Source organism: Lates calcarifer, linkage group LG3 (genome assembly GCF_001640805.2).
Source record: "Lates calcarifer isolate ASB-BC8 linkage group LG3, TLL_Latcal_v3, whole genome shotgun sequence".
In the NCBI taxonomy this organism is placed as follows: Eukaryota; Metazoa; Chordata; class Actinopteri; family Centropomidae; genus Lates; species Lates calcarifer.
Window position 1 is genome coordinate 19,298,135 of NC_066835.1, and position 25,885 is coordinate 19,324,019.

At 42.3% G+C, this 25,885-nt stretch overlaps 1 protein-coding gene across 1 annotated transcript in view; it reads right to left on the bottom strand.

The window, feature by feature from the left end:
• The window catches only part of erf (Ets2 repressor factor), a 36,554-nt gene extending 11,902 nt beyond the window's left edge, over nt 1-24,652 (bottom strand). Inside the window, exons 1-2 of the mRNA XM_018674129.2 lie at nt 23,181-24,652; nt 2,789-3,023 (exon numbers count right to left, since the gene is read on the bottom strand). Coding sequence (XP_018529645.1) covers nt 2,789-3,023; nt 23,181-23,202 — 257 coding nt within the window. The 5' untranslated portion in view covers nt 23,203-24,652. The remainder of the gene's footprint in view (nt 1-2,788; nt 3,024-23,180) is intronic.
• Nucleotides 24,653-25,885: the final 1,233 nt, after the last annotated feature.

Sequence of the window (25,885 nt, forward strand, 5' to 3'; positions counted from 1 at the left end):
GGCCTGTATAAGCAGTAAAAGCTGAAGGGACATAATGTTCACAGACGTGTGGATAGATGGATAGCACTTTGAATGAGCTGGGGGGAAACGGCCAGGCACGTACATGTGAAAGGAACACACACACATTCAAACAGCGCTGAGTCAATATGTGACAGCCAGTCTCACATACCGGACCCAGACCCGCTCGTGGCCTCCTGCTCTTTGAAGACCATTTGAACTTCCTTCAAATAAACTAGAAAGGACTTTGACTGTATAGACTCAACCTCTATGCATTGAACACACACGTAGACGTACGGGAAACACAAACTCACAGGCACTCACACACACACACACACACGTAGTGTATATGCATGAATGAACGCACATGTGTGTACCAATGCATGCTCACTTCAAAGACGCTGAGAAGCATCAATCAAAGACTTCACATCTAACAGAGACAGAACTTTCCTCCAAAGACTTCACACTTAATTAACAGCCCTTCAAATATAGTTCAAGTTTACAAACCACAGAAAAGACACTCACTACAAAGTTTGGCTCCAGCTTGTCCTTGATGTGAAACTCTCACTGCGGCTGGAGAGAAAGCGACTGCTAATATACTGTTAAACCTTTGTGGGCTTAATTCCTTCTTAAGGATACAAGCTGTTTAATGTCAGTGTGTAATTTGGAGATCAAAGTTTTTGGACTATTTCTGTGTATTAGTGATAGGTTTGATATGTTTCAAATAATTAAGGATCACCAAATCCTAATTCCTTCCTCTGAAGGTGTCAAATGAAGCCTAAAGGGTACTGTTGCAATAAAGGATAAACAAATCAAACATTTCCTGATATAATGTTATTCCAGTTAAAAGCAAATGTATCCCTTTTGTTATACAAAACCTTTTTCCAGAAATTATAAATATTAATTGGCAAGTGATGAATTAAGCATGAAACATCAAAGTTAAGCACCTTAAATCTGTCAATTTTAAGTCCCTGTTTTACTTTAAAGGGGCTATTAGTAAGTTTTCTCTGCTGCTGAACGTGGTGGTGATGTCAAGAGCTTCAGCCATTATTGCATTTACAATACAAGAGGTTAGAATATGCCCTCTGCTCAGTGCTAATTCTTCAGGGCAGTCTGGACGCTGCAGTGAGTCGCTATCAGAAAGTGATGAGCCAAGCTGAGCCAAGCTGAGCCAAGCTGAGCTGTAAGTAGAGTAGAAATAGAAGTAAAACATTGGCTTTGCTACTCAACTGGTGACAGCTCTTGGTGAGAAAAGGAATGAAATTTGATGCTCACCTTGCTATGTTTCCTCCAGACTGGTAAGTAAACAGCTGTTAATGCTAACATTAGCTACACAGCAACAGCAAAACATACAAATGGCTTTTTAAAAAAATGCTTCTATTGAGTTGAATATGATTTGATTTGTTATGACACTAATGTAAAACTCTTATTTAGTGATGGATGTACATGGTTAAATGTTAAGTACGTCTAAAGAAAATGTAATAAATCAATTTGACTGATCAAAAAAGGGGAGAGCAAATTAGCTTTATCTGTTGCATTGCTTCCACCTATCATACAATCTCTATCTGTATTGTAAAGCAAACCAGCAAATAAATAAACAAAGCTGCAAAATCAATGTGTTACATCAGCATCATACATAACTCTCCAAATTCACGATCACATTCTGATCAACAAATATATTCCAAAACGAGGTTGGGCGTCTTTAAATATGCAGTCATATGAGGATAAGTTGAGGATATAAAAAGGTTTAAGCAACAAACAAGACACAGATGGGCTGGAGGAGGGCTGACATATAACAAGGTGTTAAGTGTATGTGTGTGTGTGTGTGTGTGTGTGTAAGTGGGTGCGTGTGTGTGAGTGTGTGTGTGCGTGTGTGTGTGTGGTGACGAGGCAGTGTAACTAGTCATCACCATGGCAAACTATAACCCACACCAACCTACAACACAGGAGGCGACACCGATGACTAGCTGCGTGCATGTGCATGTGTGTTTGTGTACATAACGACAAGAGAACAGACTGGCAGCTAAATAAAACTCTGCAGCATCCCACATGTGCTCCGCGGAGGGTGAAGGTGTGTGTTTCTAAATCGGCTGTCACCCCGGAGTTTTAGCACACGGCGCAGATGCGCTGCTCACAACAACAAAAACACCAGTTTGTCTTGTGACACATTCCACGCCGTTAAAATTAAGCTCCAACTTACTCCTGAGCGAGTTTTAAAAAAGAAACGAAAAAATATATAAGCTCAAGCTCAAAGGTCGACAGCACTGCACATAACCGATGCTAATGAGGAAAATGAAACTCTATGGCAATGAAATAAGAAGAATCAATACTGCCCTCATCTTTCTATTCTTCAGCTTCCATTTTTGAAAATCTGTTTTAGCTTGTTTTTAAAGCCTTGCACAGTGTGGAGGAACAGAAGAGAAAGCAAAAAAGTAATTATGTTCCAATTCTGTTGTGTGTGAATAGATAGAGATCCTTAACCCTGTGGTCTGCTGTACTGTTATCTCACAGCTAACAAATTGGATCTATTTTTAAATTGACCTTGTCTGCCTCAGTGAGTTTATCACAGTTCATCTGGAGTTCAAAACCAACAGGATTCTAGTTCCTGAAACTTAAAATCAGCAATGAATGAATGAACCAGTTTGGCTGGACATACATTCGGTCTCTTATGTCAATGTAGAGTTTATGCTTTAAAAGACAGCATCCAGAATTTGAAAACTGTAATATAGGCTTTAATGTGAAAGTGTGATCCCTTGATTCTTTCATCCTTTTTTCACCCACTTTCCCTCACCTTAGTGCTCGGCTGAGCTTGTCATAGTTCATCTGTGGTTTGCACTTCCTAGCCCCCCATAAGCGGGCCACCTCGTCTGGGTCTTTGATGACAAACTCTCCATAGTCTCCCTGCCAGGCGATGACGTCGTGGTACTCCTCTTTCCTCAGCAGCTCCAGGATGAAGTGCCACAGCTGGATCTGTCTGGAGCCCGGGCTCGACTCGGGCTTGTAGGCCCACTCCGGGAAGGCAAACCCTGAGGGTGGGAGGAGAGAGAAGGTGTTCAGGTGGAGGCAAATTCAAAGACAAGAAGGACACGACAAGAAAAAAAACAGTCTGAAGGTTGTCTTTTGTGGAGACTGAAAAAAGTTTAGTAAAGAAGAAGAGGCAGAGAAACAGAAGTGACTTGCTGAAGTGGAGCTTTTGTGAAAGGATACAAGACATGAGACTGTTGGGAGCCACAGAATCAAGGATGAAACTTTGGATGAAATATGTACATTGAAATCCAAAACACATGGCTTTCCTGCAAAGTGGATCTAGTGGTTCCAGGAAAGCTGGAGATGAGCATTTCGGCTAAATCTGTTCCCACAGACCACAGTCATATCAAGAACCTCACTGCTATCGGCATCAAAAGCTGGAAAATCAGCACTGTTGTAAAAGATCAACAGGCCTTCAGATACAAGCAGACAAAATATAAGCTATGGTTTTATAACTGCTATCAGAACACACAAGCACAAGTACACACACACACACACACACACACACACACTATTATCCAACAGTTAAAAGTATAGGCTTTGTGTTGTAAAGCAGTGGGTGGCAGTAAAAGACTCAACACCACTTCAACACAAGGCCAGGCTGAAAGGCTGAATAGCAAAGGCATAGTGACACACACATACACACACACACACCTCATTAGGACCAGATGTGCCTTGGCAATCAGGCTGAGAAAGCTGAGGGTGGGAAACATATGGGCACAATATAACAATGCTGAATTTCGTGTGCGTGTGTATATGTGTTTATGTAACTCTAAAAGAAACACACTATCCTAAATACCAAGGTTACAATCAGTTTCCCACACTCCATAAAGCCTCTCATATCTATACAGCAGTGACAGTGAACTGTTAACAATGATATTCTCAAGGCCGACAGACTATAACAATGGCGTGATGTGGCCTATTGACCTGAGTCTGATGACAGTGCATGACACAATCACGCACAATATAAAATCATTGCATCACCCAGTATATGATCAGGGTCCGGTGTGTGAGTGTATGCAACCAACAATCTGGCATGTTCAACAGGGAATTGTTTGTTTCATTATTTTGTTGAGACCAGATGAAAAACAGATAAGATGACATAAAAACAGAAGAAAAAAATAGCTGTAAATGAGTTTAAGGGGGAGAAAAAAAGAGGACACACCTGGCAACTAGATGCCAGTGTAAAGTAAACTGTATGTGGATATGGTGCCCAGATGGTGATTAAATCAATTATGACTTTTCCATTTACACAATATGTGCGGTCATTGTCTTTTACTGTGTGCTTACTGAGATTAAACCTGTACAGAAAACAAAACAAAAATGGCAGGTGTCAGTTTGTTTAAAATTATACCTATTAGTTACTTTTCAACAGTGAAAAAATGATATATATTATATTTTTTAACAGCCTCTTTGTCAGAAGCAACACAGCTGCCACCAGGTCATTTTTGTGCATATGTAGCTGCTTTCAACAATGGATCAGTTAAGGGAGCAACAACTGGTGGAAATGGATTGTGCTCGAGTCTTTTTGTGAAGCTGAGTGGACAAGAAACTCCAGTGTGAGTCACGACATTCCTACCAACATGGGTGGTTCTTCCTCAAAAAAACACTATGAACAAATAGCTGACTCTGCTGATATCAATCGTAATGCTCTGATATGTTCGATCAAGCTCTGACCACAAAGATGAGTACGTTTACAACTTACCTAGATACACCAGCAATGTGTTTACCCTTATCCAGACACAGATGACGTTTTAATAGCAGGTGTAAATGGAGTCAAAGTGGAATGGAAAAACTAACCAAGTTGGACACTGTGAAACCAAAGTCCATCATCAGGTGTGCAGCTGCATCTGCAAATGTCATTAATATGTAGTAGTAGTAGTAGAGGAAGTGGTGGCAGAAGCAGTAGTTGTAGTAGTAGTACATAACTGACTATAAGTGGGACAGTCTGACCACAACAAATGACAATCTGGAAACCAAAACCTATGAGAATGCCACTCATACAGAGAGAAAGAAGCCACAGATATTCACTTTATGCAAAATCTAGTGTTTACAATCCAGTGTTTCCACACTACAACAAAAGGTCAACTACAACTCAAGTGACTAAGTGCCAAAAGCAGCTTTCTATTGATTTGTTTAGTGCATGGACAAACAGTCCATACTGCCACTGGAGTTTAAACTTACCAAGCAACCTAACTCCCAAGTATTGCACAGGCACATTGCCTCTGACATTGCTGCAAGCTCCCCTGTGATTCAAACGTCTGGCTAAATAATGGCGACACACGCACAAGTTGAGTAACTGCAATGTGCTCTCCCCCCTTTAAGATGGATTTAAGAGCTTCAAGCTGTGACGTTGTGTTGTCCAACAGAAACTGAATTTTGCAAGAATTGTGGGGCAGAGATGCATCCTTTCTTTTGTCGACTTTTCCCAACTGGTCCCTTCATTCATTATGTCCCGTGGGATTCATGGGAATACTCCAGAGATGTTCTCATATTTAAAGGCTGCGTATTATATGTATTTTAGGATAATTCCTTTGTACAAATAGATGCATCTTTGCTGGAGAATGTGTCTTTCGATGAGCGTGCCATGAATACATTATGCTTATTTACACACTGGGACATCACATCACCGCATTTGAAATCAGGGTGATATATGTGACTTGTGATTTGCTGTATTTTTTAAGAACTTCTATGACAATGGGAATTTAGCAGAAACAGACTCAACACTGTATAAGAAAGACGATGTGTGACATTCACTCTCCAAATTTGCAAATACGGTGGTTCTTAAAACAGTTTCACAGCCTAGCGCTTGTTTTTTTCTGAAGGCGGCAGCTAACATGCTAAAAAAATATCTTACAAAAGGCGTCTTAAGGAAGAGAAAAAAATATCCCAAAAAAACAGACCCGCTCCTAATGACTAATAAACCACATGCTGCTATCTGATCTCCTATGGTGCAAGGAGATCGAGCCAAAAGACAGACAAGCTGGCTGTGATAGTTGATAATAGCCATTTAAAGGCAGATTACTAATTGGGGTCCAAGCATATGATTCATGCACATGACAATAAGGCTCTTGTCAGTGGGGACAGGTTAGGCATTGTGACACAGATACAACACACAGCTGTTTACCGGGGGTACAATGGTGACTGCTGCAGAAAAACACAGATGCACATGCAGTACTCTTCCATATACGCACATGCACAGACGCATGCAACACACAGGAGGAGTGTATTAAATCAAAGTGGGCGAGCTAATATCTCTCTCACACTCACACACACGAAGTACACAGACGCACAACACAGGTTAGTGGGGAGAGGTAAGTGGGTTCATGCGTGGGTGCACAGAGCACACAGACAAAGAACACAGGAATAGCAACCATGCCCACCGCATGTGTGTGTTGCAGATGTCCCTGCTGACTCATATCTTGTTCATTTGTCGTTCAGCTTTCACAGATTCCGCCTTTCTCCCCCTCAACACCACTGCCATCTCTGTTCTTGCTTTCTTTTTCTCTTTCATTCTGTCCCTCCCTCGCTCAGCCTCTCCTAAGACGCACAGTCTCCTAGCAACAAAAGCTTTTTAGCTCTAAAAATAAATGGCCGAGTCACGACAAACAAGACAAAATATGATTCAATTACAGAAACTCGCCAAAAGAGTTTAGAGTTTTGGCAAAGATCCAGGAACCTGCAGTGCGAGGGTGTGATCCGTCTAACCAGTGGAGACCTCTCGCTACAGCTCAGGATTCACTGTCACGCTGTGTTTACAATGGAAACGCAACAAACTGCCCTGCCCCGACAGCACTGAGGGACCAAGTTTTCACATCCACACAGCTCAATTCAAGCTTAAAATACTGTACATTAATTACATTCTTGTTCAGAAGGCAGATTAAATCCATTCATTCACAATCAGGGTTTTTCTTCTAAGATGAATCAGAGACAGCGCCTTCATAGCAAGAGAGGTGGATGCAGAAAGTCCGTCGGCACAGCTGATTTGCGTGGCATTCTGACAGACGCACAACTGAGGGCCCAGTTGGAGGTGCATCTGTTACAGCTGCTGGTTAACGTAATGTGAGTCAAAACAAGAGATTAACAGATCGTAGATGGCATCTATAGATACATGAGAGAGTGGGAGAGCAACAAGGAAACAGGAAAGTTTGTTTACATGGCTGAGACACGTTGTCTGTAGCCAGAACTTTGTATGAACAAATCTCTTTTATGGAAACTGTGTTTAAACATGACTGTTATCAATACAACTTAAATTTTCTGCATCATCTGGTGTGTGAGGATAGGCAACACAGGAATTTACATATAAAGCACAAAGTGTGACTTGTTATCTCATACTCAGCATGGAGGGAGAGCAGTTATCTAATTTTGGGGCAAACCATTTAACAAATGTAGTTTGGCTTTGTGGAGAGTTTATCATGTCCTTCCATCTCTTTTGGTTCACCTGCAAAAGAATGTATATATCATGAATTTATGTGTGTGACTTTAGTAGCAATGTAACTGCTTTCATCTACGCTCGAGCTATATATAAAGTGTTACAAGAGTGTTATAGGGTTGTAAATGGGCTGTTATCCTAAGTGGAAAAAAATGATTTGGGTCCTTTTCAAACGTAATGCCAACATATGAACTTGGCAGAGCTTTTACAGATTACAGTGCACGTGACTTAAATGGTTCCTTATCAGCAGCCAGGTAAATGTTATAGTGCAACAGTATTATATACAACTTGTTCTACAGCTTCTATGGCACTGACATGCTCTGAATGCAGAGCTGCAAGCTAGCGAAAACTGAAGCAGACAAATGAACCCAAAGGCCTTCGTACTATCTGGCAAGCTCTGCTCCAGACAGGAAGAATTTCTGATTGTTAGGCGGAGGTGAAACACACCATTTCAGGCTTCGCTGGATTCTATATATAGCCAAGTACAGGCTAGAAAAACTCATTTACTATTAGCCTGCAGTTCCAAGCCACCTGCGATTCTCCTTTCCAAGAGAAACACAGGATCTGTGCAGCAGCAATCAGTGGGTGAGGGGATTTTAACACACAGGTCTGCTTTTCTCAGGAACTCTGACGTCACAGCAGTTGGAATAGTGCTCATAATAACCGATAGCCATCGATGGGGTATTGTCCAGAAGGCCTGCAGGCGCTGAGACTAAACACAAACGGCCTCCTCCTCTACGTCTCTTGCTCTCCCCCAGCAAGTTTCTTTAAAATGCTGTTCCATCTATCCATCTGTCCCCCCCATTTATTTTTCCCTCCCTTCCTCCTATTCTTTGGTGGGTCTATATTTAGCTGCTGGAAAGGTCGGTCTGTGTCTGTCTGCAGGGTGATTATTCAGGGGCACAGAGAGCGACACATAGAGGTAAGAGGCCAGGCTAAATGACTGGTGGAGGGGCGGTTGGCTGGCTGGCTGGCTAGCTACTGAAATCTGGATGGGGTTTATCAGGGATGGAATCAGGACAACACAGAAAGGCAGGAAATAAATGGGTACAGAGCAGGAAACGGGGAATCTCCGTTGGGCGTAAACGCTACTGGCATGTGCAGAAAGTTAAATTCTGGAGAAAGAAAACACAAATAAAAAAATCTAATGGAAAAAAAATCTGGACAGGAGCTGGTTATTTAGGTTTCCATTTTTGCCTCGCTGTATAAACTACCTGTCTACAATGCTGGGATCACAACAGACAATCTAACACTGCTTTATTGAGGAGTCCTGAGCCTCAAAGTACTGTTTAAAAACCCTCTGCTCCTCATTGAGATGATCTCATAATTACCCTTAAAGGATGGGGCTGAGATTCGAGGAGCCAGTGGCTTAAAGCCAGGGAGGAGTCGAGAGAGAAACAGACGGGGCGAGGAGGAAGTCAGGTGGAAAGGTAGAGTGGAGGAGGAGGAAGAAAAGTGGAAGAGAGAGGGGGCAGAAGGAGAAGAAGAAACACAGTCCAGCAGAGATCAAAGGGAAAAGGAGGATGGCTGTCCGCAGGTGCACGGCGTAAACCTTCACCTTGGCTCTCACATGATGCCTCCATTACATAAGGCTCATACAGAGAGACAGACAGATGAACAGACTGACAAAGACAGACGAGGGGAGGAAGGAGGGGAGACAGGGTCAGTGTCAGGGAGGAGGAGAGATAAACAGACACAAAGACAGAATGAGGGCCTAAAAAAAACTCAGAATGGTCTTAAACTGGGGTAGAGATCTGTATCTGTATGTAAGCTGAAATGTGTGTTTGCATAATCATTTCTCAACCAAGGAACAAAGAGCAAAGAGACTGGCAGAGTAATATGAGGCCAAAGGAAAAGAGAAAGCTGTGTGTGAATAAGTATTTTCAATGAAGGAACTCAGAAGCACATAAAGACGAAGATAAAGGTGGCAGAAAAACTGAATCGAGATTGAATACACCAATTTTCTCTATGGGAGTCTTAGACTAAGTTTAAAAAGTCTGAAGTCTCTAAATATCTGTGCTGATCAAGTGGTGAGATTTAGGGCTGCACAGTCCATTTGCTGCCAGGAGACGATTTGTTATTAATGACTTAAATTTGTGCTGATGATGAGTTACGCTCGGTTTGTTGGCAGATTTGAGAGCTCTGCTGGAGCTTTATGTAACCGTCAATGAGGTGACAGCGCATGGCTTAAATCAGGCCGCTGGTTCTCTTGGGGATGATGTGGTTGTTTTCAGAAATCCATCTTCCAAATAGCTTGTGTTGTGATCGATGCTTCACGTAGACTGTGAGCAATCCAAACTATGCAAAGTTTAACTATTTGGGGGATGAGTGGTTTTCGAGCACAGACAGCTGCACTGCTGTATATTCAAATCTGCAGAAGAGTTAGAAGGAAGCGAGGAGTTTGACTGTGTGCCACAACAGTAGAGCCATGGACAGCAAAAATGAAGCCTTTAAGTGTATAAACCATCTCTGCTACAACTGAGACAGCTAAGCCACTCTAATCTGTGACACGGCGGCCACCCAAACCTCGCCAGACAGAAACCTGTCGCGTCCTGGAGAACGCCGCAGCACCTTGGAGGCAGCCAAGGCTGTGATTAAGCCAGCCCCAGGCTCGGTGAATGTGTGTGTGTGTGGATTTGAGAGTCAGTTATTACACTGTGATATCGAGGGAACCTCCTGTTGCATTCAGCAGGGCTTCTGGGTTACACAGCCGATTTAAGGATATCAAAATCATGTCACTGTGGTCATCATTTAATATATCATTTAATGGATGCACCTTTCTGTCTCATCAAAACATATAATTTAAGCACTTGTGGCTCCACTGGGAAGGCAAAAATGCTCAACACACTGAGTTCAAGAAAGAAAAAAAAAAATCCTAAACAATCACATCATCTCAGAGCACAAACTTCAATCTCCTAATCTGCAGTGCCTGAGCCAAGGTTGGAGATTCATCAGCTTCAGGCCTATATTCCCAGAGAGGAAGAGCACATACATGCATGTACACGTGCTTCTGAACTCGTCTGAGCATGCTTTCCTTCCAGAAAATGACAACCCTGTAAAACATTTGGCTGTAATGAGCTCCTGGCTACCTGACTGCCTCGCTGGAGATCTCAAGCTCACTTCCTACAGTCAGGATGGAATTTCACTGAAAGAAAATGTGTGTTTCTGTGAATGATAGTGAGCGTGAAAAAGAACAAGAGACTGACACACAGAAATAAAGACAGGAGAGAGAGTGTGATATGACTCCACTGTCTCCATGCAGGGGTGCAGTGAGGCAGAACAGATTTGGTTTATCTGTTGCACAGCAACACACACTGTTGTGCATGTTTATGATACATTGTCTGCAGGAAATAAGGCAGGCTGACACCCTGCAGAGTGAAGTCAACCAATGTTAAACCCAACAAACCAGCCAGCTCCACAGTCAGGCAGCCTCCTTTGCTGATTAATAACATCACACTGGGCAGCTGGCAGGCAGAACGAACAAGGAGACCACCCTTTAACCGGAAAGCTTTGGCTAATATCACTGCGAGAGAAAGTACCAGACCTCCTGAGGTGCCATCACGGGGGATATAGAAGGGAAAGACCAACATATCTGGGTAATGAATAAAACAAATCCCTTTTCTCTAAGGGATGAATAAAGTCAGTCTCAAGGTCTTGTCCCACAGAAATATTAACATCTTACACCAGCCCTGAATGATATTGTTAGGTAACATATCCTGCACTTGCACCACTGTCAATAATGAGAGAAAGACCAATTTTGCCTTGTACAATATCCAGAATCCAGTGATCCCTGGAAAAAAATAATACAAACAGCTTATAAGTGATATGAGACCACTGTGGAGCTGGAGTGATCTGCAGAGTGGTGGTGCTGTTGTAGAGGGGACTTCAGAGCAGGAGAGAGAGCGAGATAATATCTGCGTTTAAATCTGGCTTCTGTGTTGTGGTTTGTTCGCTAGACTACTTTCATTTTCCCTCAACACACATAAACGTTGGTCTTTCTATAGCTGCGAGGACATAATGCATTTTTTTTTGCCCCTTTACCCTAACCTCAACCTAATTCTAACCTTATCCCTAAAACCAAGTCTTAACCCTCAAACAGCCCTTTGAAGTTGCAAGGAGCAAAAATGTCCTCACAACACTGGTTTTTAACAGTGTCCACACAACCATAGAAAGACACACACACACACACACACACACACACACACACACACACACACACACACACAGTGTCTAGGCCAACAACGAAAACTTGGTGACTTCAGCTGTTGGACTGAGCCATGTGAACACTGGTGTGCATGCATGCACACACACTCACACACATAACCGCATACATACACACATACACGTGTCACCACAGCCCAGAATAGGCCCGTAGCTCCAAATCCAGAGAGCTGGATGAGTGACTCATTCTCGTACTCGCTGCCAATCAAATTTCATCTTCTCCCTACACCCCTCCCCCGCCTCCCTTCTTCTTTCCCATAACTCCGCTTTCCTTTCAGCATCTTTCCACACAGACAAAGAGGCTCCACTGTTGATTACAACTAGTAGGACAAGCAGCTTGACAATGCTGGATGTTCATTTCGGGGATGTGACTGATATGACAGAAAAGGGAGGGGGGCATCTAAATACTCTCAAAGTTGGGGGTAAATAATAGCCGGGAATGTGCATATTTTGTGCACTGATTAACGCCTGGATTCCAAGTATCTACATGTGTCCTCTGCAGTCTTTTTTCCATCTGGATAAAGTTTAAGACACTTTTGGCTGAGAAGTTAAGTTGATCTTATTTATACTTTTTAGCACAAATTTGCCTCAGAGGGCTTTACATCATATGACACACCCTCTACCCTCTTACCCTTAATTTGCGTGAGGTAAAAAAAAAAAACAAAACTACACAAAAAAAACTTCAAAAGGAAAAAAATGGACAGACACACATAGAATAGGTGCCTTGTACACAGAGCAGTCAGAATTAATAGTAACTAGGTTACCATATGGAGAAACTGGATGAATTTAGCTAAATAAAGCACAAACATGGACCTGCACCAATCAAACCTTGATTCTCCAAATACTGATTCTGATACCTGAAGTAGGGTAGAATAGGTAATATCACTGCTCCAATTATGAAATGTGCCTGTCCTACTGTGTGGAACTCATTGGAAAAGAAACTGTAAATGAGGATCTGTCATTTCACCCAGAACCCCCAGTAAGTATAGATCAGTGCTCAGGGAACTAGAGCAGAAATTATTACTTTTTTGGATTGACAGAAAATTAATCTGCAAATGTTTTTGATAATTGAAAGGTTTTTAAGGTCCTTTTTGAGCAAAAATGCCAACATTTGCTGGTTCTAGCTCCTCAAATGTAAGGATTTTACGTGTTGAAAATAAACTGAACATATTTTTGTTTCTGACTGTTGCTTGAACAAAACAAGGACAGTTAAAGATGTGACCTTTGGCTCTGGGAAATGTTAAAAGGCATTTTCACATTTTTTGATGCTTTACAGACAAAATGATCAAGTGATTAATCAAGAAAGAATCCTCAGGTTAATTGATAATGAAAATAATTGCTAGTTGCAGAAATACAAACTGTTAGTTCATTTGTGGGTTTTCAATAGTCAAGATAATAGTCATTGAAATTAATCATGTTTGATTGACGACCTGTTCACTCACTCTCTGTGGGAAAAGTTCTTGATTAGACTTAGAGGCTCAAACTGGACTAGACCCAAACCAATTCACCACAAACTGCTCCTGAACATCAACCATCAAGGACACCTCGTACCAAACTCCCAAACCAAACTCTGCTGAAAGTTGTCCCTGAGTAGAAAGAATCTTTTCTACATTTTCTTCTCAACTTGAACATGAATATTTGTTATGGCTGCCAGAACTCAGAGTCTGAGCTGCCAGTCTTTAGTGCTGGCTCATAATATTGTTGATCTACCACTTGTACATTCACAATAACAGTAATTCACTCTGGATGATTGTGTCCATGAAATTGTTAGAATGTAAAACAGCGAGCGAGGGACTTTCTACATGTGTGATGTCTGGGCGCGTTAGTCAGCCTTTCCTCATTGGCAGAGCCACCGCAGTCTTAATTCTTCAGTCTATTGCATTAAAGCTGGATCTTCTAGTCTCTAGACTGAGTGGCTCGCTCCCTGTGTAAAAACATTAAAGACAGAGGCACGACGGCGTCACCGCAGGGAGATGGCAGCCCAAATGAGCAAGCCAATGCTCGCTTGCTGTAGTGAGAAAATTAAAAGAGTGTGTCTGTGTGTGTGTGTGTGTTAATGCAAGACAGACATCACCCATTTTCATGGCATGTGGGGGGTCCAGGCCCCCCTAATACAGTGCGCATGTTGGGAGTGGGCGAGATTAGTGAGTGTCTGACGGACAAACTGACTTTCACGTTTCAGTAAAACAGAGACCCGACTCATTCATCACTGCCATCGGCAAAAATCGACTTCTTATGAGTTAACAAATGAACGAGGACAGATCTTTGAATGTAATAAATTCAGCCTGTCAAGTAATATTGTCATTTAATGGTTAACCGGTTTAGCATTCTTTCTTATTTAGATCATGTTTCAATAAGATCATTCATCAAGTCATCTAAGCAAGTGTATATATAACCCTTCAGATTGCCAAGACTTTTCCAAGAAATCTGCTGTTAAGTTGATGCTATGATGTTAACTGAGTTTGAGCGCCGCAGGTCATGAAGGGCACATGGGGAGAAAACAGTAAGCTGAACTTTATGGCCAACTGATGTTGCTGACCTGATCAAATGGTGCCATTCTTATCACTAATGTAATTTATGGCCTGCCTTTGAAGCAGCTAACAAGACAAGACCAAACCCCACGTCGGCTTCAACAGTTTCTGCAGCGGTTTTAAGTCATTCTCAATGATAGAAGTGTATACCTGAACTGATCTGACAATTTATCATAATTATAAAGAGCAACAAAGTAGGTGTAAAGCAGTGCAAGGACTCCCCTCTGTTTTCATTTGCTTTTTAGATAAATGACAGAAAGGGTTAGTAGGGCTGAGACTAATTATTATTACAGATTACTGATTAATGTGTTGATAATTTTGGTGAGTAATTGATTAATTATTTTGTTTAAATATGTTAGAAATGTGTGACGAGTGCCCGTCATAATTTCCTGCTACCCAAGGGCAGAAAGCAACAATCGGTCACACTGGAGAAGCTGTAACCATACACCGACTTACAGGATCAGGTCCATTAATTTCGAATAATTGTTTTAGCTTTACATTTACAGATACAGCTGGGAATTAATAGAATTGAATCTGTACGTCCAATCAAAGCCTGCCTTTAGCTTTGATCGCTACTGTTGGGTCGGCTAAACTTTTGTACAGCCTTGCTGCATCGTGACGATACACACAGTTACATGCAACTGGTCACATAACAACGTTACGTGTTATCCTGTAAACCCCCCTCCAACATCTTCATCTTACATTTTCTCCTCATCATCGACTCGTCCCTGCTTTGATCTGCACAAAGGTGAGACGAGTGCTGTAGCCTCTTAGGTGTACACTGTATGCGTGAGTGTGTGTGTTGAGCTGCAGATGCAGTAAATGTACAAGTGTACATATTTGGTATGTGAAGAAAAAGGTTCATTGAACTCTTGTGCTTGTCTGAATGTGGGTGTGTGAAAGGGTGAAGGTGTGTGTTAAGAGAGAGAGAAGGGTGTGAGTGTGTACGCTGCCTGTATGCATTTGTGTGGTTTGGGGTGTGAGAAAAGTTTTTCAAGCAATTAGCCTGTAGTTAACACAAACTTCCTATATTTTAGGTTTGAAACACCACTGAGTCACATCAATCATAACACACACACGTATATATATATAACTGTAGGACGAATAGTGACAGCCATGAGAGAGAGAGAGAAAACCACAGGGTTCTCGACAGACTGATGACTGAACCAAACACAACAGAAGAGAAAGACTGTGCTCTGCTGAAATCCATCTTTCTGTGCTCAGTCTTTTCCTTCCATGGACCACAACAGGTCTGATTGACTCCAAGACAAGACAACCCAAGAAACTTAAAATGACCACTCACTGTGGCACTGCAGGGGGTTTGACCAAGGCTGGTCATATGCTGTTAAAATGCACATTTAACAACACAAACTGGACTATGTCATCACAACAGGAAAAAACTGTAAAAGGAAATTAGACCATTTATAGTTATATTGTTGTATAACACACTGGGTGGCACAAAAATGACTAAAAAACTGGCAAAACAAATCCACAGTTTATGATGTTAACAGGCAAGTTGCTGCTGCCTCTTGTCATGGGTATAAAGTGTGTGTTCAGGGTAACTCCTGGTGGTTCAGGTTGATCCTGAATTTCGTTCTGTGATGCTTAGAAGTCTCTAAAAATCAGTTGGTGGAAACCATCCCTTACATATTTAAGACATAAGCCTTAGAGACACTGTTCCGAGCCAGACCAGATGTGTCTTGGCTTTGGATTTAATTGCTTTGGACACAGGGATAGAACTACAACAAATGATCTTTCCTTTCAGCCCGCAGACTGCTGCCACATCGATACTAAAATAGTCTTTTTGTTGTGCACATGCATTGTTTTGGATAATTCCTTCAAAAGCAAATGAAAGATAGAAACTATATTACCCAGGTCTCTCTAGTCATGTCATTTACCCTGATTACAGAAACTGGACTTTTTTTGTTTGCGTGACATTTAAGTCATCAGATTACTACAGAAAGCACGTGAATATAAATATACTGGAGGTACTTTTAGTGGTGGCCAGGGGAAACAAGTGACCACAAGTGTAGTTTAATGTGAGCAAAAAAGCCCCTCCTTACTGCTGAACCCTGGAAAGCAGAGACATGTTATCAAGCTTGTCCTGAATGTCTATCAGGATTTACAGACTGTATATTCCAGCAGTTTGGTTTCAGTGGTGCTCTTAGCTCTTAGTTTCCCCTGCCTTTTCATGGGAGTTTAGATGGCTGCATATCCAACAGAGTAAGGTTTGTAAAATTAGGAAAGTATCACGATTCAAATTTATGAGATTATGAATAAAGAATTTGCTTGGCATTTCTCAAAGCTGGACATCTCACACTTTCACTTGCGCAGTGTGGGGTAAAAATGCAGGTGTAACGCCAACAAGTGCATGGGTAGGAAAAGTCTGGGTTGGATCAACCACGTCCAAACAACCACAAACCAAACTGTGCTCTTTTTCTCTCTGCAACCTGTTGGCAGGGTTTTTTCCCCCCTGTGACTCCTGAGGTGGTCGCCTTTGAGAAAACGCACCCAATTTATTTTACATCGTTTTACAAATGGTTTCTAAATTAGCAGAGTTTTTTCTTTTTTTCCCCCAAATCAGGACTTTCCACTGGTGTTGCAATGCACTGCCAGCGAATGCCACAGTTGATTTCAGTGTGTGTCAATGCTCCCATTTCATTGTAAAAAACATTATAATCTAGATGTTGCCACCTACTGCAGGTCTCTCTAACTGCCAGAGCATGACCTGGCAGACTACCTCTAACCACTCCTCTCAGCTAAAACAGACTCTCTAAAAACATATGGCATTTGGTGGATATTTCTGCTCTGACAGCAACTTGGTTGTAACTACTTCAGCCCTGGCAGTGGCAGAGGTAGTGTGGGCAGTATTACACAGAGCCATACAGGACCACACCTAGTCCTTATTCTTTTTGCAGTGTGCAGAAGTTAGACCCGCATGTTGGTAGATCCCTACCTCGATCCCTCTGGCCATAAATGATGCCAGACCAGCCAGGACACCCCCCCCCATCTCTTTCTGTCGTTCTCCACGAACCACAGATGACAGCCATAACACACGGCACAGCTCTCCAACCCACTTTCTGTCAGAATGACTCCAGTCAAAACAGCAAGACAAAGCAAAAAACCACCTCCAACACCTTCTCTACTTTCTCAGCCTTGGTTTGATTCAGAAACTTACAAACGCAATTCAAGGGCAAATGTAGAAAGAATGTCTGTCTGCATTTTTGGCAGGACCGCAGCAGTGGAGCCAGACCTGTGGACGCGAACATCTGTGACTGTGACTGAGTGAGTGATGGAGTTGGCGCTGATAAAGTTACACCATTGGTTGACTTTTCCTATTGGTCATCGCTCTGTCAAAATGATTTGGTATGAATACTCTCTATTACATCATCAAAGTGCAACTTGTTTCTGTTTGTCTGAGACTGTCAGCTCCGTTGACAGATGGTTGTGGTAATGTGCATAGCTAAAGCAGAAACGACCAGTGTTATGGTGAGTTAACGCTAGCTGCAGGAAAAAAAAGGGAGATTATTTCATAATTTCACACAGTCTCATCACATACGAGGATTCACTGAGAATGCTTACTTCTTTTCATTTGATGGGTATATACTTCAACGCATTATCGCTCCAAGTATACACACCATATATGTGGTTTGTATAACCTATAACTTCATGCAAGAGGGATTTGTAAGTGTGTGACCAAACAAAACTGCAGCCGGAAACCCAGTATCCTGTCAGGTGTTTCAGAGATATCTGTCCTGCTGCAGAGGCCTTCTTTATCTGCTCAGTAGAGCGAGTTGTTGGTTCCACTTGACCTGCTCTGTCCTTTCATCTGCCCTGCTGGAGGTCGACTGTTACAGAGCCAACAAAGATTCACTCAGTCATAAATACTTACAGATGCTAAGAAAGCAGGGCAGGCTAACGAAGACATTTAAACGGATGAGTGCATTCTTTGGAGCAAAGAGCGAGCTGTACTGTTCGTACTCTGCAAATGACAGTGCACAGATAAGGAAGCAACCTGCTCTTTGTCTAAAGCCGGGCCTGGATTTCTACTTTTTGGGAGCTCTAAAACCGAGTCCTTTATAACAAGATTTCATGGAAAGATTCTGCTCAGGAACACCTTGACTTCATTATGTTCTTAGACCTGATTTCCCACACTTGGGCAAAGGAAGAACTTACCGTTTCTACAAAAAACGTGGTGCCATGATAAAATATGATTCAAATATCTAAAACATCAACATAAATGTCAGGTTTTGGTGTCAGCCTCTCAATCATAGAGCAGAAGCTTCTTTCTATACAGATGTTCAACGACCATATAAAGAGAAATTCATCACAAAAGAGGCAGAGAAAACATTTTCTCCTTCGTCTGAAGCCTCAAAAGACCATCACACAGTACAGCCCCAAGATATATTCCAATTAGAGTAATGGGGGCAACTCTCATTTATTGATCTCCACCGGAAAAACTTTCTCTATTGTTATCGCTTTACCACCTGCATGTACAGCCCACAGCTGAATTTTTACAAGTTTAAACACGGTCTATGGGTGCTGTTAAGTCATCCTGGGAACTGGTAGAGATTGTTAATTGCGGTAGGAGCAGATGAGACAGGCAGATATGAAGTGAGTCCAAAAAAAGACAATTACCACACTTAATCAAAAATAACTACTGTAGTGCAATATTACAAATCGATGATTCTTGAGGGTTTCAGAGAACAAAAGGATGGATTATGCTTTTATATATCTACACAACAATCACCACAGGGCTGTTAGACAATGCAGTTAAAATGGGAAAAACTTAGAGGGCGTCTGTATTATGACAAATCAGCTGTAAAACAAAGCCTACTTCTAAATATTGGACAATATTATATTAGCTTTCTAGTGTTATTGGTGTAACTTTATGTACCATATATTCACCAGATTGCCAAAGAAATCCTGACAACAAAACAAACTCATAAATAAAATAAAATCTAAACTAAAAATGAAGAAGGTATGAAGCTTAAAACACTTGAGCCTATGACTGAAATTTTTCACTTCAAACTTTATCTGAATGCGAAGGTCTTATTCCAAAATACATATCCAGAGCATCACAACAGCGAGACCCTGAGAGCACTAAATTAAATCTGGCACTGTACGTTTTTTTGTCATAATTGCACCACAAAATGGACTATTTGAAAAAATCTGAATAAAGCTACAGGCATATATGTCTATCAAAGTTCATCGCCCAGACTGAGTGCGAGGTTTTCCTGTGCGTGAGGCGCTGATGTTTGTTTGGCCAGCATGTCCCAGCTCGTGTAACCTGTTGTCTATTCTCTTAGCTTTGCATGGGTCACCAAAGCCACTGTACATACACACTTCCAGGAAAAGAGGCTCGCCGTAACATTGAGAGATGATCATAGCAACGCTGACCTGGGGCCGCCACTTGACAACACACCAGAGAGATGCTGACGTCACTCTGCTGTGGTTTTTCCAGGGTCTGCTTGCCCGGACCCGGCTCAGTAGTAATCAGGAATGTGATCAGGTCAACCTCTGCGCTGACCTGATCACTCACAGTAACCACATAATGGGAGGGAAACCAGGGAAAAGGCACATCCTGTGAGGAACGCTAGCGTTTAAGGTTGTGGCATTTTCCTCCTAAATGGATCCTGTCATGATTTAGTATGTGTTAGAAAGGTGAAACTGAGACCTGAACCCAGCCCGTACCCTCATGTTTACGACTGAGCCTGACTGGTACAGCCAAAAACAAGACAGAGACCTGATTTTAGTGGTTTCTATTTTAAACATAACGACGTACACTTGCTTTTAAATTAAAAATATTAGATGTGCATTTCACTGACGCATTATATGGCATAATGGCCCTCTTGAAATAGCCAATAACCCATTTTTCTTTATTGTTTATAGTGACACAAACAACACACATCAGACACATGACACTGCAGCATCTCCACTAAATACACAGAGACACAGGGTGTCCTAAAACACAAATGCCTGCAAAATCACATCTCTGTACATCAGTCGCCAGCACCTCTTCCCAAACTTTCCCAAAGACAAACAACTTGGCCTCAACTTGTTGTGTAATTGTGCTGTCTCTGCTGCTGGTGCCAACAGCATAATTCAGTATAGCGGTGAGACAGTAACACAACAGAGGCTTTCCCAAAGGAAACCAACAGCGTCATTTTTTTTCAAACAAAACAAGCCCCTGGTTCATTAGCTTTGGTCTAACCAGTGTTATTAGAGCTATTTGAATCTGCATAAAGACGTCTAGTTGCTCTTCCTGTAATTACAATAGGCTGAGTCAACTGCCCACAACCAAATGGTCTTCCTCAAGGGCAATTTGGTCTCGCTGGTAAAAGTCAAACACTCACTTTGTTGTGACCACATCAGTGTCAGGTAGAGCAGCACAGTGACAGACATGTGGGCACATGCATGCATTTGTGCACGAGCACACACACACACACACATAAATGTTTACACTCAGAAACATATAAATTCAAAGTCATAAACAGCAGCCCAGCCCTCACCAGACTTAACACCAGCTAATTGCTCATGTATGGCTCCTTTCACTCCACACACACGCTCACACGTGCTCAAACATGCACAACACACTCACACACACACAGTCTAACATAGCGTGCTGGTTCGCTGTCCCGGGCTGTCTACAGCTGTGACGTCTTACATGTGGCGCGTTGTTGATACAAGGAGTAACACAAGTGGAAAATTGGAGCTGGTGGGGCCAGACTGCTGACTTCCTGATAGGAAGAGAGTGGAGGTTGACCCATATTATATATATATATATATATATATATATTAGTCAACAGGCTCCAACACCAGAAGAAGTACACACAAAGGGCCTGTGTAGTTCTGTGCATAATGTATTGTGGATATAGATAAGTGTTACCCAATGCCATTCTTAAGTATCAGCACAGCTCTCCTTAGGGGGAAGAAGTTCTCACCAAACTAAAATGACCTCCTTCATATTGATGTCACTGTGCAAGCTACAGTTTCATTTGGAACTGTGACTCACTCGCACAAAAAAAATAATCCCTAGAAACTAAAGGAAGCTGGTATGAATCAGACAATAATTGCTGAAAAACCGTTTCATTTTAAAGCCAAGCCATCTTTAAGCTGAATGTAAGCTTACCAGCATGACCAAAGCAGAAATGTATTCATTAACTAACAAAGGGAGCTGTCCTTAAAACAAGGCTATCTGCTTTTGAACACAAGTGCAGATTACCCTTGCTGATCTGATCCTCTCCATAACCTTTATTTGACTGTGTGTGACAGAAATTGCCTGCTAAGTATTTTCTGCTTGATGGGCTCTGTGGTCAAGATCAAACAAGAATGTTTCATGGATCATAGGGCTTCACTCAGCTCTCAAGCTATGCTACCCATAACGGCACTGAAAACAAAAAAATACAGTAGCTAAAATCTGACAGTCGAATCCGGTCATTTAAACTGTTTCCAAGTTCCAGTATGAGATACTGTATTTATCCATCCATGTGGCTACAGAACCTTTGACAAAAGCTGCTTGTGTTTAAGTTTTCTCATAATTGTTTTGTGATATAAAAAGTTATCTCAGGCAGCACAGAGATCTAGGAGCCATATTTCTAATTATGATGTTGTGTTGTGGTGTGGTGTGGCATTCCCCTCTTTAACATCCATTATGGGAACTGGATCTTTGCCTGCCCAAGATTACCACAAAACACTCCTGACTAAACCAAGTTTAAAAGCACCTAAATGCACAATGGAGGAGAAATCATAACGTATGGGTGGAAAATCATAATAATTTCAATGAAACCAAAATCATCTTTGAAAAATGTGTGGAATCTGAAACAGCAGGAAGTTCAGATTTCTGACTTTAAATCTATTTAAATTCCTGAAGCAGGTTAGTAAAGCTTTTAACTACACTGGTAAAACAATACTCTTGGCTCCAATATTTGTTGGTGTCATGGGTCAAACAGATTTACTTACAAAAAAGCCTTACAGGAGGCAAAATGTGTAAACAAAAGGGACAAAACATGTGTCTCACACCAACACTTGAATGAGCATGTTATCCAGGAGAGTTGAACTATCTCAGCCAACCATTACCATAACAGAGAACTGATCAAATGCAACAGTTTTTAGTTCCCAATCCAATCATGCAGTCACTCTCCACCACCTTTCACTGCAGACTGTGATGTAGTGATAAATGGAAAAGTGTGTTGGCTGAGACCTTCGGTATATAATAGTCAGACTAGAGAAAAATCTGCTCTTTCTGTCACCTCCTAGAATTAAATATCTATGAAAAGCTGGACAGGAGACACATTAAACTGAATCTACTCCGAGCAGCAGTTATCAGCTTTACTAGTTTCAAACATGTTTTCTTTGACATTTCCTGCAAAATAATGTAAATAAAATCGCTTGTAGTTACCTCACTTTACTCATTCACTTAGTTTTTCCACTTCAGATTAGGGGCCACAGGACTGGTGTGGGTGCATTGCAGTCAATTTATTCTCACTAAATTTAAGTCGTTTTTGTTCTGAGGCATCAACTAAATCTCAAATACAAAGCTACTGCAGTGCACGGTCAGTGCACTTTGGCCCTGACCCTGACTCCTTTACCACTGATCTGGGAAATTAAAGCTAACTCTACAGTTGCCTTCACTCACTCCGAACCGCACTGCACAGTAGCTTCGGATGTCCGTTTAAAGTTAAATATCTCTGAATTAAAGTTTAAAAACAGGCTTAAAGCTCGGCTTGACTCGCTGTAGATGAAAAACAAAGCGGTCCCGAGTGGTATCGACTCCCTGGGATGGCTCAAACAACAACAAGAGACTCGAATGGGATCCACTCTAGCGCCATAATTTTGTCACACTTTCCCTGGAGTTTGTTAGCGTGCTAACCAGTTAGCCACCGAAGCTACAGGCGCTGTTGTTTTCTTTTGAAGTACAAGCGGAAAAAACTAAATAAAAGTCTTTTTAGTGTGTGTGACCGTCGACTCACCCGTGTCTGCCGGGGTTTTCATCTTTGTCGCCGTCTTCGGTACGCCGCTTCAGTCACTTTCCCCCGTCGACTGGTAACTTTAGACGTTAGTTAGCTAGCCGTTAGCCAAGTTAGCAGTGACACCCCACTCCTTCCTCCGGTGTTGTTCTCACAAGAGGCTCGTTAGAGAGAACCTGCCTCGATTACGAGCTCGGCTCTTAAGTTTAAAAAGAGAAAAAAACTCCGCTAACTTCGCATGAGGTTCTGCTTTTTACCTCGACTCATCGACGTTAGCTCATAAAAACTTTTATGCTGGAGTTATTTGTTTTTTTCTTTAAGCACGGGGGGCTTCTGATGCGAAAAGTTGCCCCGACTCTCTCGAGTGGGGGGAAATCCAGTTGCCCGGGATCTGAATGGCGCAGGTCGAAGTTTGGAGGAGTCGTGCTGCCGTTGGCCGATGCTGGAGCAACGGAATGCGACGAGTCTAAATTTTCATCCCGTTTGTTGCAACGATGTCGCATGGTCGATTCCTCCTCCACATCATCATCGTCACCACCATCATCTTCATCATCATGATCCTCACCGACAGTCAAAACAGCGGCGGAACAAAAGTACCAAAGCCAACTCTGTTCTTCTTTCTCTGCCCCCTTCTCTTTCTCCGGCACAGACTTTTTCTTTTTCCACTCACTCACTCACTTCGTGTTCTCTCAACCTTCCCCCCCTCCTCCTTCCTCTGTCGGGGTGTCGTGTTTCGCTCTCCTCCTGCCACACGGGGCCGCCCACGCTGACCTACGGAGGGAGGGAGGGAGAGAGGAACTCAACGCCCACTTGTTGCCAAAGATCGTCTATGTTTTTGGAAGATTACTTTTCATTCCAGCCAGAGCTGGAAGGGCATTTTAGGATTTTTGTAGAGGATCAGGGAGCATGCAAAGGTGCCAGTACACTTTCATGCTCACTTACATTTTACAGAACAAGAAAAGACATAATGATATTTAACTGCCATTTCAACAGTTCATTGGAGCTGTAATGTCTAACCTCAGGGGGGTTTTGTTGTTGTTTGTTTATTTTTTTTTAATACAACACCCATTGATTTGATAGAGGCCTAAAGGTGGATCCTACTTGATCTCAGGGCCTTAACTTGAAAAGGTGTCAACATCTGGCTCTGAGATTATTGTTATTACCTGTTACATATTTCTAACATAATACGTGTTTACAGAAATCATCACACAGGATGGAAACACTTACGCACGTTGCACAGAAAGTTTTGGGGGACAGGTTTTTAGCAGGTAGATGAGCTCATTTTAGGTCTGAGTTTTCTTTGTAAATAAGTTTAAATTCATTGAATTGACTTATGTTGTTGTGTTTTTATATATAGTTGTAGCCTTTATCCATACTTATATATATATACAGCAATAAGGCTGTATGTATGTATATATATAGCCTCACAGTGGCAAGTAAAAGCTAAACATATCTGGTATCTCTTATATTTTCAAGTAGGACTGCAACACACTATTATTCATAAATAAATAAGTCTGTTCATTGTTTTTAAATTTAGCAATAAATGTAATTTGAAATTCTTAATTAAGGCCGATTTCAAGTGCACTTATTTTTATTCGAGTGGCTCATCATCTCATTAGACGATCTTCGATGAGGACCCGTCGCTCGCTCGCCGCCCGGAGCTGGAGCTGCCGCCGCCGCTGCCTCCACTCTGTCGCCCTGCTCGCTCCCGGTTGGCGCGTCACGGCGTTGCTGTGGAGACCCCGTTACCGCCGCGGGTGATGAGAGGCGCCGTGTTTACCTGTAAACTGCGACAGCGAGGCAGCCAGGGGAGCCGCCATCCGTCAGTTTAATACATACACGGGGAGCGGAAGGAGAGGCCGATCAACAGGTGTTTTGTCCCACAGGGAGGGGATGGATGGAGATGGAGACCGGGTGAAATTTACATAGACTATAATTATAAGAGGACATCGCCTGTAGCCTATCAGGCGCTTATTAGCATTATGGGCTCACACACACACACACACACACACACTCAGCTCTTTTCTCCCACACTCCTTTCTTCCTCTCTAATGAAGGGCCCTTCAGCACTTACATCAGCTCTGAGGAGGCAGCGGAGAGAGAGGGAGTTGAAAGAAAGGAGCCGTAATTACTCAAGAGCGTGAACTGGAGAGCAGGGAGCAGGCTGAGCTCGAGAGCGGATGGAAGGAAATGAAGTGGAGAGAATAAGTGTGTTGATTGTGGGTAGCTCTTTTCTTTCCTCCTTCTTTCCACCCAATCATCATCATCCCACTGTTTTCTCCGTCCGTCTGTCCGTCCATCCATCCCTCCATCCCTCCTCTGCTCTGCTCATTTACTTTAAGTGGCAGCGTGTGGGAAGTGAAGGCCATGCGACTGTCACACACACACACACACACACACACACACACACACACACACACACACAGAGGCACAATAACATCAACAATACCACAAAACATCTCATCACTGACACTGCTTTACCTCCACCCTCTCTGCTGTCTCACTTCCTCCTCCTCCTTCTCCTCCTCTGTGAGCTCCTCTCTGCCACCCTCCTAAGTAACTAAGTACATGTACTGAAATACTTTACTTAAGCACAGTGTGAGATAGCCTATTCATACGTTTCTATTTTATACTATTTTAGACTTCCACTTTACTTTCAGAGAGAAATAACCTACTTTTTACTCCACTACATTCACCCAGAAAAATAT